Source organism: Gopherus evgoodei, chromosome 3 (genome assembly GCF_007399415.2).
Source record: "Gopherus evgoodei ecotype Sinaloan lineage chromosome 3, rGopEvg1_v1.p, whole genome shotgun sequence".
NCBI classification, from domain to species: domain Eukaryota; kingdom Metazoa; phylum Chordata; order Testudines; family Testudinidae; genus Gopherus; species Gopherus evgoodei.
The window spans coordinates 224,126,670-224,147,722 of record NC_044324.1 but is presented as its reverse complement, the minus strand read 5'-3'; the positions used below and the strand labels follow the sequence as shown (position 1 = coordinate 224,147,722).

Genomic DNA, 21,053 nt, shown 5'->3' with positions numbered 1-21,053 from the left:
AATTATGTAATGTATTTACATGAATCAGAAGAATTATGGGTATCCATTTAAGCTGTTTAATATGCAGTCAGTTTTGGTGTATTTTTTGTTACAACAGTGAATTCAAGTGAAGTATGTACATATCAGACTTCTCCAGAGATGCAACTAGTATTCAGCATGCATCCATTTGTATGAAGGTACAGTTTATAAGACCCTGTGCTATATATCCAAAACATTGTTTATGCTCGCAGAAAGTAAAACAATCTGATTTACAGGTTTGACTAAATGGAGTCAGGAGTATTTGGCACGCCTTTTTAATTGATTTTTTTCATTGTTAACCTTGCCCTTGTCCCCTAAAACTAGCTGCTTCTTGCTTGTGTGCTCATAAAACTTGCTAACATTTAATATATTCTAAGCACATAGTACATTTTTAGTAATATTTGCTTAAGACAACTATTAATATTCTATCAGAGCAAGTTATTATGAGCAGAGAATAGTCCAGCAGAACTCTCTCAATCACAAATATTCTTAACGGCTTAAAAGCTGAATGGCATTCCCCTTCCTATAGCAATACGTTTGGAATGTCTTTCAGAAAGTATGTAGCAACTTATAATATTTCAAAATCCTGACCACTGAACCCTTCAGAGATTGCATAACACCTCTGAAGCAAGATAGGATGAGCACAGCTATTACGCAATATCTTTGAAGACTTCTGTATTGTCAGCTCTACACTTAACCCTAGCAGACAGTCTACTAAAATCATAAGAATGGCTACACTGGGTCAGATCAATGGTCCACCTAGCCCAGTATCCTGTCTTCTGAGAGCGGCCAATGCCAGGTGCTTCAGAAGCAATCATCGAGTGATCCATCGATGATTACTAAAACTTAATTTAAAAGTTACAACTACTTGGACACACATCAGACATTTATATTCAGGTGTATTCTAAAAAAAATCACACTTTCTCTTTATTCCCATTACAGGGCATGAGAACCTGGAGTCTTGACCATGTGTGTTATCTCACTATTTAACTGGCTTATTTTCTAGCCATCACTTCGTTAGAAACCAAGGCAATAGATTGTCTGGGTTTTATGATGTCACAATTTGTCATTGCATAAAACATCCCTCTTTACTTTTTGATATTTTGACACGTTGCATATTGCACTGGCCTGGGTACAACTTCTCATGCAAAGAGTAGTGGAAATACAAGACACCCTCTTATTTGTATCTTTCCACTTTCTGGAGATGAAATTCAAGTCCTTTTCATCATTCATCACTACTATCAAAGGTTGGGGCTGAAAATGGGGCTTTTATAAATTATGAATTAAACTTTGAATGCCATATGCTCTAGCACTACAAAAACATAATTTTTGCAGTCAGAGACTTTCTCTGCATTCAGTGAAAGGACAGGCGCGCCACCTGCAAATACTTCGATTTGAGTGAATAAATTTATTATCAGTATTATCATAGTGCCTAGGAACCCTATTCATGGACCAGGACCCCAGACCCATTGTGCTACGTGCTGTACAAACAGAACAAAAATATGGTCCATGACCCAAGAGCTTACGATCCAAGTATAAAACAAGAGACTACAGAGAGGGGAGTACAAGGAAACAGTGACTCTGTATTAATCAGCATGATGGGCAGAGGACTCAGCACACGAACAGCCTAGCCATGGTCAAGTTTTTTATGGGCATCACATCAGAGGAGAGTTTTGAAGGAGGATAATGAGTTAATTTTGCCTTTGTAGGGAGCTCCTCCTGGATGTTTGGGGCAGCATGGGAGAAAGCATAAAGGTGCTTGTTTGAAAATTTAACAAGAGGGGCTGATCAGTAATGGAAGTTGACATCTTGACAGCAAATGAGAGATGATAAAGTGGTAGGGATAGACTGTAAAGGGCGTTGAAAGTAAAGGCAAAGCAGTTTGTTTGATGTGATAGGGAAGAAGGAGCCAGTGGAGGGATGGCACAATCAAAACAATGGCTAGGAAAACCTTTGCAGCAGTATTCTGAAAGGGCTAGGTTTCATTTGTCAAGGCCAGAGAGATGGAAGTCGAGATGAGAGTTTTAGCTGTGTGAATGGATAAGTAAGGCCTTATTTTAGAGATGAAATGCATAAAGAACTGGCATGAATGAGACACAGGCTGGATGTGAGGACCTAGAGGGAAGTCTGTGTTGAACATGAGGCACAGGTTATAGGCCTGAGGGGAAGGCCGGGATAGTGGTGGTGTCCACAGTGATTGAGAAAGGAGGGAGTGGGGAGGGCATTTGTGAGTGGAATTAGGAGCTCAGTGTTAGCCATGTTGAGTTTAAACTGATGTCTGAATCTCCATTAGGAGGTATTAGAAAGTCAGACTGAGATGAAATTGTAGGCCGCAGTTTGCTCACCCCGGCATAGAGAGAAAGGAGTTCTCCTTTTGTGGCCTGAGCTATATCCTGGAGTGAAGCCTAATACTTGTGTGAATGCTTCCTTTAGTGAGTCTTAAACTGTATTGGTGATCCCTTTCACACAGCATGCCTCTGAGTGCGACACCCCCTCCCCCTTATAAATTAAAAACAGGGATTTTTAATTTAATTTAATCTTAATTTAATTTAATGTGGGTGTGAGACCGACAGCTCATGACCTACACGTAATAACCTCGTGACCCCCTGTGGGTTCACAATCCCCAGTTTGAGAACCCCTGGTTAAGAGGTTATGTATTTTAGAAATTGAAAACAGACAATCTTCCTTTGAGGGAGTTGACTGTTCTTGATTGTGATACAGCAACATAAGGAAAAATCATCATCTTTTAAGGTTAACATTTCTTAATATACGTATAAAGTAGCTATAATTTGATAAATAACTGGATTTATCCTTCTTTGAGCTTTAAATGCAGATATGGTGAAATTTACTCCACGAACACATGCAATATACCTTGAAGTCCTGTAAAACACTTGTGAATCTTCATAAAAATGTCAAACTTGAAATGTCTCTCTAAAATAGCTTTTCTTCTTCATTTATAGGATGTCTTGTATACTGTGTGCAACCCTGTTGGGAAAGTGCAACGTATTGTTATATTCAAGAGAAATGGAATACAAGCAATGGTTGAATATCCTTTTATTAATACTCATATTTGTATGTTCTCAGCTGCAGATGAGACTTAAGCATGCATATATCAATAAGATTTTAGATTAGTCTTGAGCTCTACAAATTTGAGAATTATTAGATTCGAGATGCTTTGTCATTTCCAGTGTATGCAGCAGATAAATCTGCACCAATATATTGCCACTTTTAAATCACATATTTGTTCATTTGTTTTTATATTTTGTGCTAAAAGTAACTCCTAAGATGAATGTTACAGGCTAATCATTTTTGTGCATTTGGGAGCACATTGTGTAAAGTCAGTTTCATGGTTTTTCCCCATTAAAAAGATGCTGCAAATTGTATGGTCTGTTGTGCTGGGTGCTGCTGAATTTAGGCCGTCTGGCACAGCCGACCACTGAATACAGGGATCAAGGAGGGAGGCGACACCCTAACATAAGCCATCCTCTAGATCTCTGCAGGCATTTTGTATGTTCTTATGCTAGTCTCCAGAGAACTAAAAATCTCAAAATATGTAAAGAATATGAATTTCTCCCCCATGTATTGAGCCTAGCATATTGAAGGGACACTTGTCTTGCAGGCTGTCTTCTCTACCACTGGGCAATGAAGTTAAAGCAAATTTCTCTTTAATCTCAGGCCACAAATATAGTGTCTGTTGTCAAAAATGTCCCTTTGGGGTCTCTTGTATGTTCATCTACAAACACAATGTTTAACTAAAATCCAAACACAAGAAGTCTTTTAAACTTCTTTTCCCTGATTCAGTGGTAGAATTTTTTTTGAAAGGGACAGACTACTCAAATCTTTCCCTTTTTATATCCTCAGTTCCTTCCATGCTAGGGTGATCGAGTTCACGTTTGTCCAGACCCAACCTTCCAGGTCTGGTTTTAGTAGTACTAAGAGGAGATACCAACTCCAGCCGCCTTGTTCAAGGGTTTAGTTTGAACCTTGTCCTTGATTCCCATGGCACAGTCATTCGCAATATTTGTCAGTAACATGCTACATCCATATACTCTGATTTAGTGTGTAGTAAGCCTTAAGTTTTAGGCTTGCCTACACAACCATTTAGTTTGCAGCAAGCTGGGTTGTGAATCTACCCTGCAGTAGCCTGTCACAGACTGCTTGTCTGTGTGAACCCTGCTGACATGCGTTAACAAACTGTTAAGGTGCATAAGCAGGATCCACAAGGGACAGTTGATGTGTGGCAGGGTAGATTCAACCTTAGCTTGCCATAAATTAATGTTCATGAATACAAGCTCTTAGAATAGAGGTGGGCAAACTACGGCCCATGGGCCATATCCGGTCCATTGAGGCTTTGGATCCAGCCTGCAGGATTGTAAGCCCTGCACCACTCCCAGAAGCAGTTGGCACCACAGCCCCTGGGAAGGGGAAGGTGGGACAGAGGGCTCCGCACGCTGCTCGCTTGCAGGCCCCCTGCAGCTCCCATTGGCCAGGAACGGGGAACCGCAGCCAATGGGAGCTTCGGGGGAGGTACCCGCAGGCAAGGGCAGCACCCAGAGCCCTCTGCCCCCCGCATCCCAGGATGCCTGCTGCTTCGGGAAGCAGTGCAGGGCCAGGGCAGCAGGGAGCTTGCCTTAGCCCTGCTGCCACTCCGGAGCCGCTCCAGGTAAGTGACACTGGGCCAGAGCCTGCACTCCAAACCCCTCTTGCACCCTGTGCCCTGAGCCCCCACCCCTGTGCCCTGAGCTCCCTGCCGCACCCCTCCTGCACTCCACCCCCTGCCCTGTGCCCCCTCCTGCACCTCACCCCCTTCCTGCATCCCAACCCTTTGCCCTGAGCCTCTCCTGCACACCACATTCCCTCCTGCACCCCAACCCCCTGCCTCAGCCCTACGTTCATGGCCCTGTATGCAATTTCCCCATCCAGATGTGGCTTTCAGGCCAAAAATTTGCCCACCCCTGTCTTAGAATATCAGATGAAGTGGCCACTTCCATTTTTACTCTGAGCTGTAGGGTGTCCACCATTTAGAAGTTGGATACGCTCTCAGCATGGAGAGACCTGTGTGAATAAACTGAGACTTTCACTGAACCTGCATAGACTGTAAGCATAATGAATCTATTCTTAATTCATGAAACTGCTCAACCTGGGCTGCATACTCTTCAAAGGCAGGTACCATGTGGCTCAGGGTGCATCTGAGAACTTGAATTGCCAGTGCTTTTCAGCAGTTTTAAACAAGTGTGTCTGTTTAGATCTCTCATTTATTCCTAACAAAGTAACTGTAGGTTGCTTTAAAATGTCTTGGATTGCCTCATTATTTTGGAGGGGGAAAAACACATCTTCATTTAAAAACAAAAAAATCCTTAACAAGATTTACATTTGAATCAGTTCTCTGTGCTCAGAAGGCTAAAGCAGCACTCAATGGAGCAGATATATATGCAGGATGCTGTACACTAAAAATTGAATATGCAAGGGTAATGCTCAGATCTTCTCTATTAACTATTTTACTGATGAATTGCATAAGTTCAAGACTTACCCCCTGTGTTTAAATTTTAACAGCCAACTCGACTTAATGTCATTAGAAACGACAATGATAGTTGGGACTACACTAAACCGTATCTGGGCAGACGAGGTAGGTTTTTTATATGTTATAGCTGTAAGTGTTTGACTATGCTAATGACACTACTTTATACATGGTTAGCTTGTGTAATGCAATAGTCATTTCAAACAAGGCGTTGCTGATGAAGGCTGTCTTGCAAAGGCCAACCCGTAATCGAGGAAAAAAATAACATTGAACATTAGTGCCCCCTACTGGTGTACAATGAGCTATTTAGTTCAACAAGGAGCCCACACATGCAAGCATGTTCGCAGTACAAGGACTTGCATTTCTCCAAGCAGCTCTCACTCTTTGGAGGAGAGGAAACTGATACAGACTATTCCTTACAAACTACAAACTTGCACACTGCTTCTCTATGGAAAGGACTTTTCCCCCTATGTTGGACAAGGCATTAAGAAGGATAGAGGACTCCAGCAGGCTGACTCTACACTTCATCATGCACTACATCGGCATCAGCAAAAAGCCCTCTGAAAAAACTCAGACTTGCAGTTCACCTTGTCTGCATACTACATGCACCACCACCACAAGTTTTTAAAGGAGGACACTTAAAGTACTTCAGATTTGCATGGGATGAATACCATGATAGACTGTACCCATTCTGTTCAAGTTTTTTATGTATATTGGTCTTATTTCCCTAATTACAATTGCAACATTTAAGAACCTCCATAAAATGGTAAATCCCAAATTTCTTGTTGATCTCATCTACATTGTTGTAATACTCTTATTTTATTCCTTGCTGTATTTAAGACAACTTCAGTCAGTCTTTCCAGTGTAAATTGTCTCATAGTAAGTAAACTGAAGGATTTATCTGTAGTTAACTGGGATTAATAATACAATATTAAACAAGCTTCCTCAGGTATATTAAATTTAAGTATTTGAAGCAAGGAGATGTGCATGTGTAACATGTCTCTTAGGTTCTTAACTGTGAAAACTAGTCAGAGCTTACCGCTTTATAGTGAACTAAAAATGTAAAAGACAAATTGCTGTGTAGCCTGACTTCTGTAAAGTATTTAAAGTATTCTCTTTTTGTAACTGTTCAGTGACTTGTATACAATAATAGTTTTTCTATAATGTAATCTTTAGAAATCTAGGAGTGCATAACATGGAGGTGGAAACATAACATGTCTAACCAAGGTAGAGTATCTTCAAAGTCTTAAATATGAAAGCAGGGGCTTTGACTTCTCTCTGAGATGCACTCTCAAACTTACATTTTTGTAGAAATGTTGGGTGTTATCAGTAGTGGTTTGGCTTGTAAAACTGTTGTATAATTAAAAACGCAGGTTTTGGATTTTCAAAATGAAGTTCTTGTAAAAGGTTAACAAGGGAGCTACAGTATTGGTTGATGATAGAATTTCAATATTTGAACCATAATTCAGAAACTCACTCAAGTAGTCAGGAAATATTAAAGAAAATTAAAATTGAGAAAAATGTTTAGAAACTGACAGCAAAGAAACTGCACTAGTGAAAAAACCTGAAAGATTAAGTGGATTGTCAGTTTCTTAAACATTGCAATTTATATTACAACTGCTTTTATGGCATCTAGACTCAAATTTGGCAACCTTTATTTCATGTAATTATGTTACAAACAGATATGACTGTATGGACCAGGGGCTTCTCCAGCAAATGAAGCAGTGGGAGATGAGAAGCTTCTCACCAGCATAACTCTGGTCTAAAAAATGCACAGATCTGTTTCTCACTCCTTTTTTCTTTTTATTTTCTTTTTTTTAGTTCATTTTCTTGACTGTCTTTGTCATCTACATATTGACACTACATCCCTTCATACCATGTAAGAGGAAAGGGACTTAGATCTGTACTATCCAGCTGTCTCTTTGTAGTGTTGTTTTTCTCTTTCTGTTGCACACATCCCTTGGTCCAGAAAGTAATATATAGGACAGTACACAAATAGGTGAACTCTACCTCCCTGAGCCAGTTTTTATCCAGTGAAGCAGGCATATAGAGCAGTTACAGCCCATAACCAGCAATTTTGATAAAGTAATCCTGGCAATTATCCCAGCACTTCCTCTCCATACTTCATGTAACATGCCAACTGTTCCACATGCACTCTTCAGGCCATTCCTCTTCCTGAAGTTCTGATGGTGCTACATGATCTTTGAACTTGATGTGCCCAAACTGCAAGATTCTAGCTTCAGCAAACAAGATCTTATCCCCACAGAGCTTCATTCTGAGGCTTGGCTTGCCACTATGTACTCCACAGCAATAAAAGTTCTCACGAGACATAGCATTTATTTCTTGGTTCCCTTGTAGGCTGAGGTACCCCCAGTCTCTTCTGAAATTCTCAGAAGACCTAAACTATTATTTCAAAGCTAGCTTCTTTCATTTCAGCTTCTCTAAGGAATACCTTCAGATATGAGGGGAATATATTCTTGGATTGCATATATCCTGTCAGCAAGTGACTGGTTGAGGAGAGATGTCTTTTCCTTCTGGCCAGGGGACTGACCCCTTTCACGTTTGCCATTTACTATGAGACCAGTGCTTCACAGACATTCCCTCTATTAAAGATATAACTCTTTAACAGCTAGCCACTGTACCAGTTAATCTGCATAGGTCCAAGAGAATAGAACCACAGGCTGGGATCTTACACCTAAATTTTCATCTCTGCTCTCTGAAAGGGGCTTTCTATAGGCCAAAGAGCTGTGTGGGAGCATTCCTCATCCTCTCTTGATTTTTATTGACAAGGTAATCATCTAGCTAGGAACCTATCCTCAACATCTTAGGTGGGAATCACACAATTTCTCATCTCCCACTGTATGCTGTCATAGAGGTTAAGCTCAGCAGTTCAAATTACTTGGGGAAAACACTAATTGTAGTGGGCTTGGAGAGTCAATTTCCATCATTCAGTCATATTTAAATAGAATGATAATTACAGCAAACGTAAACATTTTACCACATCTTTGAATATGACACTTAAAGAAGTGGTTTATTAACAAAACACAGTGAGAAATATTCTTTAAAATTAACTGCTGCTTACCAAAAGAGTACTTGGGAGTTCACATTTTTTCAGTACGCAGCAGTCACTAATTAGAAATGACCCTTTTGAAAGTGGCGCACTGCTTCCATCCAGTAATGTTGACCCCTTGCTTAACTTTAGATTGTTATATAAAACAGGTTTGCTCAAAGGACTGTCCATTGTTGAAGTGCATTATTCTGACATTTTACAGCAATTAAAATATAACCTGTGATGCAGCATGAATAATGCAGTAATGTACAACCCTTTCAGCACTCCCACTAGGTGTTCATGTAAATATAGTGTACACATATGTAATGCTCTCTGTTTACTGATTGTGAAACCATGTAATACAGGTTGTTGTTGGCTTATGCTGAAACTTCTTGAAAGAAGCCCACTTTGAAAATGTGTTGCTGTTGAAGCTAATAGTAGGATTCAGGTACTGTCTTTCAAAAGTACTGTATTTAAAACTTGTTTTAAGACATGCATAGGTAAATCCTACTCTAAAATGTTTCCTGTAGTATTGTGTGATGTTGCTTTAGGAAAAATTTCAAGTATTCCCATAAATTTAAAGTGTCTGTACCTTCTCTTTGCCAAAAAAAATCTCAACTTAAGTGAAATTTGTTATGCAGACAACCTCTTAATATTGGTGTCCTCTGACGACAGCTTGTGTTTAAAAACTTATTTGAATGGGTAATTTTTTAAGTTAACCATGAGTCAAATTACTTTTTTCCCTGTATTAGATGAAACTAATATCTTAATTTGAGAATTACTTGTACTTGTCTGTTTGTTAAAACTGCTTTTTTCCTGTATATTAGACAGAGGGAAGGGCCGCCAGAGGCAAGCCATTCTGGGAGAACACCCTTCATCATTTAGACATGATGGCTATGGTAAGTTGCATGGAGTGACAGGTGGTTCATGGCTTCTAGTTTTTTGTGTGGTGGAATTAGGTATTTATAGGTTACAGGGTTCTCAAACTTCATGGCACCGTGACCCCCTTCCGACAACAAAAATTACTTCACGACCCCCAGAGGGGGGACCAAAGTCTGAGCTGCCCAACCCCTGTTGCCCTAGGTCTGGGGCCAAAGCCTGAGCCTGTCCAAGCCCTATTGCCCTGGGGCGGGGGGAGCCTGAGCCCCACCACTCTGGGCGGGGGCGTGGGGGACAAAGCTGAAGCTCAAGGGTTTCAGCCCCAGGCAGGGGCCTGTAAGCTGACCCTGCCGCCCAAGGCTGAAGCCCTCGGTCTTTGGCTTCGGGCCCTGGGCAGTGGGATTTGGGCTTCAGTCCCAGGCCCCCAACAAGTCTAAGCCAGCCCTGGCGACCCCTTTCAAAGGAGGTCCTGACCCACAGTGTGAGAACCACTGGCACTGAAGTATGATCTACATAATTTTAGACTTCTCTCAGCTTCTGCAGTTTGTCAGTATTGCTGTTGCACAGGTGCCAATGTCTATTCATGCTGCTTGTGATATGATGAAACCTGTAGTGTTTTGCCCCCGTAACCCTTCTTTTTGCTTCACAGTTCAAATTTTTCCCCTTGGACAATATCCTCTGTAAGTTGCCACCACACTAGACGGTGACAAGGGAATAAATATCTGCACCAAGATTTTTTTTTCTAGACAGCACAGTACAACTTAATAACTGATACCTATGTACAGTGTTTGTTACCTGACATAGTTTCAGGGAAATCTTTGGAGCTTTTTGAGATTTGCATTCAAAGCTACTAGTTGCAGTTTTTATTTCCCTTCTAATTAGCCATCTTGTCATTGTTTGTCTGCAGTTGGTAGTATATCATTAATAGCTGGGGGGAAGAGCTTTGGAATTATTGCCATCGCTGTTACAAAGTTCAGTCAGCAAGTGACCTCAGTTCTATTAGGGCATCTAGTATTCTGTACCTCAACATATGCAGTCCATCTGCATCATCTTTAGTGGTCTGAAGGCAGAAATCTTGATAGGATTTCTGAAATGTTACGTAAGTTTCACATGCAAGTTAAGTGTTTGTTTATTTTTTTGGTGGTCATAATCCCCAGAAGTCAGTGCGTTTTGTCTGTTTCTCTTATGCAGATGTCTTGTACAGTATAATACATGTTAACTTTCTAACTTATTTTCTCCCACTTCAAGCCTTGAATTCCCATTACTTCCATTTGCTCTTCTCTGTTAGGGTGAGAAAAGAAGAGACACAAACATGCCCACCCAATTTAGCTGAGTCCCCTTTCTCCTCTCAAAGAAAATTTTCCCATCCTTGGAAAACACAGTCCTCTTTCTGCTAAGTTCATATGTGATTTTTGAACATTTTGCTCCTCTGGTTGCTGCTCTCAGTGGGCCAGACTGCAGGGTAGGCTCCTTGTATCAGATCTCCTGCCTGAGGGAAAACTAAACTGTTCAGACTTAGGCCATATCTGCACTACGAACGTTTATAAAGCCACCCTAGTATATCACTTGTGTGCATGCAAGCTTGGATCCTTGCGTTGGCACTGCACTTATTAGGAGTGCTTGTGGCATTGCACAGTGCAATGCACCGTGAGTTGGTATCCCATTGTGCAGCTCGCCATCTCCAGCACACTGACTTTGGGAACTTCTGGCAATGCATGGTGGGGCAGAAACAAGGTAGCAGGCGTGAATGGGAGCAAGGGGTCAACTTTCCAGCATGCAACTTTGTCATGATGTCATCTATGTCCCTGATTTTTCACCCCTTCTTAAAAATTCCCATAAATCTGTGTGGCCTTCCACTTCCTCCATCTCTGACAGAAGCATGGAGCCTGCACAGTGCAGCACTTTGTCATGAGCACTGCAAGCACAGGATGCACAATTCTCTGCTATTTGCAGAGTCACAAGAAGGAACTGAATCAGCAGGGAACAGGACAATTTCACAGAGGACAAGTTGCCGTGAGACATAGCTAGCAAGAACCAGTTCATGGAGCAGCTGCAGATAATGGAGTGCCACTTCTGGGCCCAGGAAAAAAACACTGACTGGTGGGATCACATCTTAATGCAGGTTTGGGATGCTGAGCAGTGGCTGCAGACCTTTTGAATGCGCAAAAGCCGTATTCCTAGATCTGTGTGCTGAGACTGCCCCAGCCCCTCCAGCACAAGGATACCACCATGAGAGCTGTGCTGACAGTGGAGAAGCAAGTGGCAATTGGACTGTGGAAACTTACAATGTTAGATTGATACCAGTCAGTGGGAAATCATTCTGAAGTTGAAAAATCCACTGTGGGGGCCATTGTCAGGGAAGTCTGCAGGGCCCTTAATTGTCTTCTGCTATGCAAGTCTGCAGCTCTTGGCAATGTGCCACATATAGCGGGTGGATTTGCACCAACTGGGTCCCAAACTGCACTGGAGTGACAGAAGGCATAGACATCCCGGTTTTGGCCCCAGTCTACCCTGCTACAGAGTACATCAATAAAGAAGTCCATTTCTGTGTGGTTTTGCAAGCATTACTGGAGACGTTCACTGGAGACGTTCCACTGATGACAGTGTTGGCTGGTAAGGGAAGGTGCATGACACACATCTTTAAGAACACAGGACTGTTCAGAAAGCAATGTCACGGACATTCTTTCCTGACTGGCAGATTACCATTGCCAATATTGAAATGCCATTAACAATCCTGGGAAACCCGCCTACCAGTTCCTCACTTGGCTCATGAAGCTGAACACCGGCCACTTTAACAGCACCAAAGAAAGATTCAACTACCAGCTCAGCAGGTGCAGAATGACAGTTGAATGTGCCTTTGGTAGACTGAAGGAACACTGGCATTGCTTACTCACAAGATTGGCTCTCTGAGAAAAATATCCCAGTGTCATAACTGCCTGGTGTGTCCTGCATAATATCTGTGAGGCAAAGGGGGAAAAGCTGCTCCTGGGGTGGAGGGCAGAGGTGGAGCAGCTGTCTGCTGAGTTTGAATAGCTAGACACAAGGGCTATTAGAAGAGCTCAATGCAGAGATGTACAGGTAGGGAGGCTTTGAAAGAGCACTTTAACAGCAAACCACAGTAATGTGTTTTGATGTACTGTGATCTGCCTGCCCCTTCTGTTTTGGAGCCGTTTAGGAATTGTGTGGTATCTGGTGTACCTCTATGAATATAACGCTGTCAATGCACCTATTAATTTTGTGGCGTTTGCTATACATTTGTGATTATTACACTGTTTGTCACTGAGCCTCTGAGTTGTCTCACACTACAGTAACCATGGGTGCTTTCAATACAACCAGCTATTCTGGAGCATGTGTGTGAGGTAGTCAAGAGGAATTGTTTTCCAAACACTAGAATTGTACATAGTAATGAAAATACTGCAAAAGAAATTCTGTGCAAGTTAAAAGCAAATACATTTTAAAAAGTCATAAATTCATAGAACAGAGCTTAAGAAGGGGAAAACATTCATGTCTATTTTAGTTAAAAGTGCAGAAACCGAGGCTCTCCCATGTCAGTAAATGAGAAGCTGTGGTTGTCTTTAATGTCCCCTGGTATGGAGTGGTAAGAGGTAAGGATGTGGCCTCTGATTCCATGTGGAATGCTGGAGGGGGCAGGGGAGGCACGTGTACAGTGAGGTGCTGTAATGGAGTTCTCCATGGACTGCAAAGGGAAGTGAACCCATGATTGTTGAACCTGTAGGTCCACAAGAGTCTGCAGCATCTGTGTTTTGCTGACAGAGAAGCCCCATTACGTCTTGGGGCATCTCCCTGTCCTTTTCCTGCTTGGACTCCTGGGCCTTCCTCCTGCCTGCTCTTTCCATCTCTCTACAGACTGCAGCATTCACCTGCCAGGCCCTCTGCTCACTGTCTGATGCAGCACTGGCTTGTAGGATCTTACTGAATATGTCATCCCAAGTCCTCATCTTTTTCCTCCTTATCTGGCTCAGGCATTCCTCAGATGTGAAGGGGGAACCCCTTAAGGCTGCAAGGCAGAAGCTACAGACTTTAAATGCACAAAGGTCATTGTCAGTATAGTCACAATGGAAAGTGAAAGTTAAGATTCAGAACTCCCTTCCCTTACTCCCCTGAAGTTTTAAACAAGATATGCTGATTGACATTTGATTCAGAATGCTTGTGCGTGGCACCACTCTGTGCCCCAGCCCTGGTGTGTAAGGCCTTCCAGGGGCAAGGGAAATGAGGGACTTGCTCAGTTGCAGGAAACTGAATATAGGGCCATGGGAGTGGCACCGTTTCCACAGGCAGTGGAGGTTTTCGCTGATATCTCACTCCTGAGGGCGACAAAGGAACAGAGAGCGTAGCTGCTGCTTGGGTCCCCAAGCATTGCCCATATGCTGCTAGCCTGTTACTGCAACTGTGCCTGCCAAAGTTGTCCCCAACAGATGCAGGGAAGTATCCTACTGCAGAGGAATAAATAAGGCTGCTATCCCTAGAACCCTTTGGGAGAGGATCACAGAGTACCTCCATGAAAGTTTCATCGAGATCTGTCAGGAGGATTCAAGGGCCATCCCTGTGTGCGTAAACTGTTCCACATGACATCTCCTCAACTGTCTACCTCCCCCCAACCTAACTGTGCAGGGGAATGAAAAGCAGATACCAACTTTGCCTTTTGTAATGCTACCTTTTCTAGTACAAGTAGGTTTAATGAAAAGTCAGTAGTTGTGTCGGGTTGGAGGATGCCGTAAGTACATCAGTGTAGTGGGAAATACATTTACACACTTACCCGAGATTCCATCCCTTGAATCAAGGTCATCCATGCTCAACTGCCAGGACTGACTGGACTGCAGTGGAGTCCCAAACAGGTCCTGGCTTGCAGCATAGCTGAACCCACCAGTCGCATGTCCCCACCCTCTGCTACCTCCTTGTCTTGGCTGTGATTCAGGCTCCTCACATGTATCCACAGTGGTCTATGGGGTGTTAGTGGGGTCTCCACGAAGTATGGTTGGTATCCAGCTCTCTGTAAAAGTGGCAGGTCTGCGGCTCGACACCGATCAACTGTTGGTCTCCCTGGCCTTCTGGTATGCCTGTCTCAGTTCCTTTACTTTCATGCAGTACTGCTGCCAACCTGTGTCATATCCCTTCTCTTGGAATCCCTAGGCAACCTGTTTATAGATGTCCACATTTCTGTGGTCTGTAGCTGTGGCTGCACAGCTTCTCATCACAGACCCAAAAGATCTAATATCTCTTGTGTATTCTAGCCAGGTGCCTCGAGCCTGGAGCCAGCATGGTCAGCTAGGCAGTTGCACACAACAGTGGAGAGCAGCTAAGTGTGCCTGGACAATCAGGAATTTGCAGGGCTTCAAAGGGGGTGGGGAGAGCTTCTGGTCTCCAGGATGCCTGGGCAATGCAGTTCAGAATTATGACCAGAGTGGTCAGTGTTGGACATTGCAGGACAGCTGCTAGAGGACAGTTGGGGTTAACCTAGGTAACAGTGTCTACACTCATACTACATTGACCTCGGTACATCAACCACAGCTCACCTCTGCTCAAGGAGGTGTATCACCCTAATGGGGTCCCTACATAAGTGGGAGATAAATTTAAGCATAGACACATGCACAACTAGATTGATATAAGCTGTCTTCCGTCAGCCTCACTTTGTAGTGTAGACCAGGCCTCAGAGGAATGGAGACCTCCCTAGCACCCTAAAGGAAACACTGTTGTTAAAGTCCCTACCAGCTAAAATGTGAATTAAAATGATTCACTGAAATACTTCAAGCATCTTTTTATAAGTGTTTTGTGTTAGTTCAGTAAAATGTGACCATTAAAACATTGATTTATGCAGTTTAGCTCACTGTGAAATTTGTCACATTGCTTCATGAAAAATGAGGTTTTACCCATAGTGAAAAACAAGGCGGCCTTTATTTGTATTAATGTAGAGCCTTAAATATGCATGTTGCTTATAAGTTAGTTGGAGAACTGTTTGAAGAAAGACACTCTTTCCCTGTGTTCCACATCCCCCCCGCCCCCCCAAAAAAAAAATTGAGTGCCCTGCATGATGCTCTGCCAGTAGACTACTAAATTGGCCAGACAGCTTATTTAAGAGAACTTAACCTTTTCTTGTGGGGATTTTGTGTGTGCTGTGTTGGGAGAGGTGTGTTAAATGGGTCAGTAGTGGTAGAGGGAAACTACCTATTATGGTTCTGATGCTGCAGTTTGTGGTGGGCTGTTGTGCCTGCATCCAGAAAATTTTATCATAGATTGATAGACTCTAGGACTGGAAGGGACCTCGAGAGGTCATCGAGTCCAGTCCCTTGCCCTCATGGCAGGACCAAGTACTGTCTAGACCATTCCTGACAGACATTTATCTAATCTACTCTTAAATATCTCCAGAGATGGAGATTCCACAACTTCCCTAGGCAATCTATTCCAGTGTTTAACTACCCTGACAGTTAGGAACTTTTTCCTAATGTCCAACCCAAATCTCCCTTGCTGCAGTTTAAGCCCATTGCTTCTTGTTCTATCATTAGAGGCTAAGGTGAACAAGTTTTCTCCCTCCTCCTGATGACACCCTTTTAGATACCTGAAAACTGTTATCATGTCCCCCCTCAGTCTTCTCTTTTCCAAACTAAATAAACCCAATTCTTTCAGTCTTCTTTCATAGGTCATGTTCTCAAGACCTTTTAATCATTCTTGTTGCTCTTCTCTGGACCCTCTCCAATTTCTCCACATCTTTCTTGAAATGCGGTGCCCAGAACTGGACACAATACTCCAGTTGAGGCCTAACCAGCGCAGAGTAAAGCGGAAGAATGACTTCTCGTGTCTTGTTTACAACACACCTGTTAATGCATCCCAGAATCATGTTTGCTTTTTTTGCAACAGTATCACACTGTTCACTCATATTAAGCTTGTGGTCCACTATGACCCCTAGATCTCTTTCTGCCATACTCCTTCCTAGACAGTCTCTTCCCATTCTGTATGTGTGAAACTGATTGTTCCTTCCTAAGTGGAGCACTTTGCATTTGTCTTTATTGAACTTCATCCGGTTTACCTCAGACCATTTCTCCAATTTGTCCAGATCATTTTGAATTTTGACGCTGTCCTCCAAAGCAGTTGCAATCCCTCCCAGTTTGGTATCGTCCGCAAACTTAATAAGCGTACTTTCTATGCCAACATCTAAGTCGTTGATGAAGATATTGAACAGAGCCTGTCCCAAAACAGACCCCTGCAGAACCCCACTTGTTATACCTTTCCAGCAGGATTGGGAGCCATTAATAACTACTCTGAGTACGGTTATTCAGCCAGATATGCACCCACCTTATAGTAGCCTCATCTAAATTGTATTTGCCTAGTTTATCGACAAGGATATCATGCGAGACCGTATCAGATGCCTTACTAAAGTCTAGGTATACCACATCCACCATTTCTCCCTTATCCACAAGACTCGTTATCCTATCAAAGAAAGCTATCAGATTGGTTTGACATGATTTGTTCTTTACAAATCCATGCTGGCTATTCCCTATCACCTTACCACCTTCCAAGTGTTTGCAGATGATTTCTTTAATTACTTGCTCCATTATCTTCTCTGGCACAGAAGTTAAACTAACTGGTCTGTAGTTTCCTGGGTTGTTTTTATTTCCCTTTTTATAGATGGGTGCTATATTTGCTCTTTTCCAGTCTTCTGGAATCTCTCCCATCTCCCATGACTTTCCAAAGATAATAGCTAGAGGCTCAGATACCTCCTCTATTAACTCCTTGAGTATTCTAGGATGCATTTCATCAGGCCCTGGTGACTTGCAGGCATCTAACTTTTCTAAGTGATTTTTTAACTTGCTCTTTTTTAACTTTATCTTCTAAACCTACCCCCTTCCCATAAGCATTCACTATGTTAGTCATTCCTTCAGACGTCTCAGTGAAGACCGAAACAAAGAAGTCATTAAGCATCTCTGCCATTTCCAAGTTTCCTGTTACTGTTTCTCCCTCCTCACTGAGCAGTGGGCCTACCCTTTCCTTGGTCTTCCTCTTGCTTCTAATGTATTGATAAAAAGTCTTCTTGTTTCCCTTTATTCCCATAGCTGGTTTGAGCTCATTTTGTGCCTTTGCCTTTCTAATCTTGCCCCTGCATTCCTGTGTTGTTTGCCTATATTCATCCTTTGTAATCTGACCTAGTTTCCATTTTTTATATGACTCCTTTTTATTTTGTAGGTCATGCAATTTCTCGTGGTTAAGCCAAGGTGGTCTTTTGCCACGTTTTCTATCTCCTACCCATCGGAATAGCTTGCTTTTGGGCCCTTAATAGTGTCCCTTTGAAAAACTGCCAACTCTCCTCAGTTGTTTTTCCTCTCAGTCTTGATTCTCATGGGACCTTACCTGTCAGCTATCTGAGCTTACCAAAATCCACCTTCCTGAAATCCATTGTCTCTATTTTGCTGTACTCCCTTCTACCCTTCCTTAGAATTGCAAACTCTATGATTTCATGATCACTTTCACCCAAGCTTCCTTCTACTTTCAAATTCTCAGCGAGTTCCTCCCTATTTGTTAAAATCAAGTCTAGAACAGCTTCCCCCAAGTAGCTTTTTCAACCTTCTGAAATAAAAAGTTGTCTGCAATGCAGTCGAGGAACTTATTGGATAGTCTGTGCCCCGAGGTGTTATTTTCCGAACATACATCTGGATAGTTGAAGTCCCCCATCACCACCAAATCTTGGGCTTTGGATGATTTTTTTAGTTGTTTAAAAAAAGCCTCATCCACCTCTTCCACCTGGTTAGGTGGCCTGTAGTAGACTCCTAGCACGACATCACCTTTGTTTTTTTACCCCTTTTATCCTAACCCAGAGACTCTCCACACTTCCGTCTCCTATGTCCATCTCCACCTCAGTCCAAGTGTGTACATTTTTAATATATAAGGCAACACCTCCACCCTTTTTCCCGTCTTTCCTTCCTAAGCAAACTATACCCATCCACACCAACATTCCAATCACGTGTATTATCCCACCAAGTTTCAGTGATGCCAACAATGTCATAGTTGTATTTATTTATTAGCACTTCCAGTTCTTCCTGCTTATTACCCATACTTCTCACATTTGTATATAGGCATCTAAGATACTGGTTTGATCTTGCCTCCCAGTTTTGCCCTGACCCTCCTTTCTCTCTGCCATTATAGCCCACTCTCCCTCTTGTTTCCAACCCATCTCCCAAGTTGTCTTGTTCCCCACTTACCTGTGGGGTTTGCTCACCTGTCCCCATCGAACCTAGTTTAAAGCCCTCCTCACTAGGTTAGCCAGTCTGTGTGCAAATAGGGTCTTTCCCCTCCTCAAAAGGTGAACACCATCTCTGTCTAGCAATCCTTCCTCGAATAGCATCCCGTGGTCGAGGAAGCCAGAGCCCTCCTGGCAACACCATCTTCGCAGCCAGGCATTCACCTCCATGATGCATCTGTCTCTGCCTGGGCCCCCACCTTTGACAGGAAGAATCGAAGAGAATGCCACCTGCGCTCCAACTCCTTCACCCGTACTCCCAGAGCCCTGTAGTCACTCTTGATCCGCTCAGCGTCACACCTCACAGTATCATTTGTGCATCAAAGCCTACATGAGATGCAGTTGCTGGATTCAGAATATCAGGCTTGTCCTATAAGGGGCAAACACATTAACAAGTAACCTCTAAGAGTACTGTCGTAACATTTCTTCCCAGATCTGGACCTTAGCGTCCAAAATATGGGTGTTAGCATGAAAACCTCCAGGCTTAGTTACCAGCTTGGACCTGGTAATTGCTGCCACCAGCCAGGAATTATACAGTGCCTAGCTCACTGTGGTCTCCCCAAAACCTTCCCTGGGGGACCCCAAGACTCAGGTTCCTTGAGTCTCACAACAAAGGGGAATAAACCATTTCCCTTCCCCCTCCTCCCCTCCAGGTGTTTCCTCCCTGGGTTCCTGGAGAGATATACAGGAGCAAGCTCCGTGAATCTAAACAAAGGGATTCTACGCTCCTTGTTTCCAGTCCTGGAAACACAAGTACCGAGAGAGAGCTAATCTCTCTTCCCCCTCACCCAGAGGGTATGCCAAGTCAGGCTTAGTAAATCTAACACAAAGAGATTTTACCCCTGACTTCTTCCTCCCACCAATTCCCTGGTGAGTTGCAGACTCAATTCCCTGGAGTCCCCACTAAAGAAAAACTCCAACAGGTCTTAAAAAGAAAGCTTTATATAAAAGAATGAAAAAGGACATAAAATATAATCTCTGTGTTAAGGTGACAATATACAGGGTCAATTGCTTAAAAGAAAAAATGAATAAACAGCCTTATTCAAAAAGAATACAATTTAACACATTCCAGCATCTACACACATGTAAATACAAAAAAACAATATAAACCTATTGTCTTACTATCCTTGTACTTACAACTTGGAAACAGAAGATTAGAAAGCCAGGAGATGGAAAAATCACTCTCAAAGCCAAGAGGGTCAGACTCAAGACAAAGGACTCACACCCAAAACTTCCCTCCACCCAGATTTGAAAAAGTCTTGTTTCCTGATTGGTCCTCTGGTCAGGTGTTTGGTTCCCTGGGTTAACCCTTTACAGGTAAACGAACATTAACCCTTAGCTATCTGTTTATGACAAGTACAATAGCCAAAATTCTTATTAAAATCTTTTCAATTTGTGCACTTGACAGCAGTTCTGCTGTTCCACTGATTTGTCAGCAGGGGAGAAACTAACTGAACATCGAAACTACTTAAACGTTGAGGAAGAACCCTTGAGGGTGGAGAGGAGGAAAATAAATTGCATGATATGAATCTTTTTTTAGTGAGAAAAAGGAATTCAATTAGTAAATTACAAAGAATTCTTAGTGGATAGTGTCCCTTTACATCAAGTATTTGTATAGTGGAGCATTAATATACTGTAAGTAAACGAGGGTTATGCTGAGTAGTGTTAACCTGGTCTCTGTCATTTCTGTAGGATCACATGGTCCTTTGTTACCCTTACCAAGCCGGTACCGAATGGGGTCTCGGGATACTCCAGAGCTTGTTGCTTACCCACTACCCCAGGCTTCCTCCTCTTACATGCATGGTGGAAATCCTTCTGGCTCAGTTGTCATGGTTAGTGGGTTGCATCAACTAAAGATGAACTGTTCGAGGGTCTTCAACCTGTTCTGCTTGTACGGAAATATTGAAAAGGTAAAATATGTTTTATTAGGAACTTGGAAGCTGCTACAAAACTCAACTCAGTCTATCTAATGTTGGAATTTAAGTGTTGCAAACAGTTCATTTTCTAGACATAGAGTTATTGATACCAGGGAAAACTTTAAGTAGGCACGTAACAACTTTCCAGAAGAACTTGCAAAATTCTTACAGTAGAGGTTTCCTTTGAACTTCATTGTCACTTATTCCTGAACTATTTTAGGTAAAATTTATGAAGACTATTCCAGGCACAGCATTGGTAGAAATGGGTGATGAGTATGCTGTAGAAAGAGCTGTCACACATCTCAACAATGTCAAGTTATTTGGGAAGAGGCTTAATGTCTGGTAAATATGCAATTTATTACTTGCAGTTCACTTTTAGGTGTGCTATGACTGCAAAATGTCAGCCCCCTATTGCTACGACAACTG

The 21,053-nt window shown here is 42.5% G+C and overlaps 1 protein-coding gene across 1 annotated transcript in view; it reads left to right on the top strand.

Annotated features, from left to right (window-relative positions):
* The window catches only part of HNRNPLL (heterogeneous nuclear ribonucleoprotein L like), a 45,678-nt gene that overhangs the window by 19,633 nt on the left and 4,992 nt on the right, over positions 1–21,053 (top strand). Inside the window, exons 4-9 of the mRNA XM_030558259.1 lie at positions 2,979–3,064; positions 5,390–5,486; positions 5,572–5,644; positions 9,413–9,484; positions 20,404–20,621; positions 20,848–20,969. Of these exons, the coding sequence (XP_030414119.1) occupies positions 2,979–3,064; positions 5,390–5,486; positions 5,572–5,644; positions 9,413–9,484; positions 20,404–20,621; positions 20,848–20,969 (668 nt within the window). The remainder of the gene's footprint in view (positions 1–2,978; positions 3,065–5,389; positions 5,487–5,571; positions 5,645–9,412; positions 9,485–20,403; positions 20,622–20,847; positions 20,970–21,053) is intronic.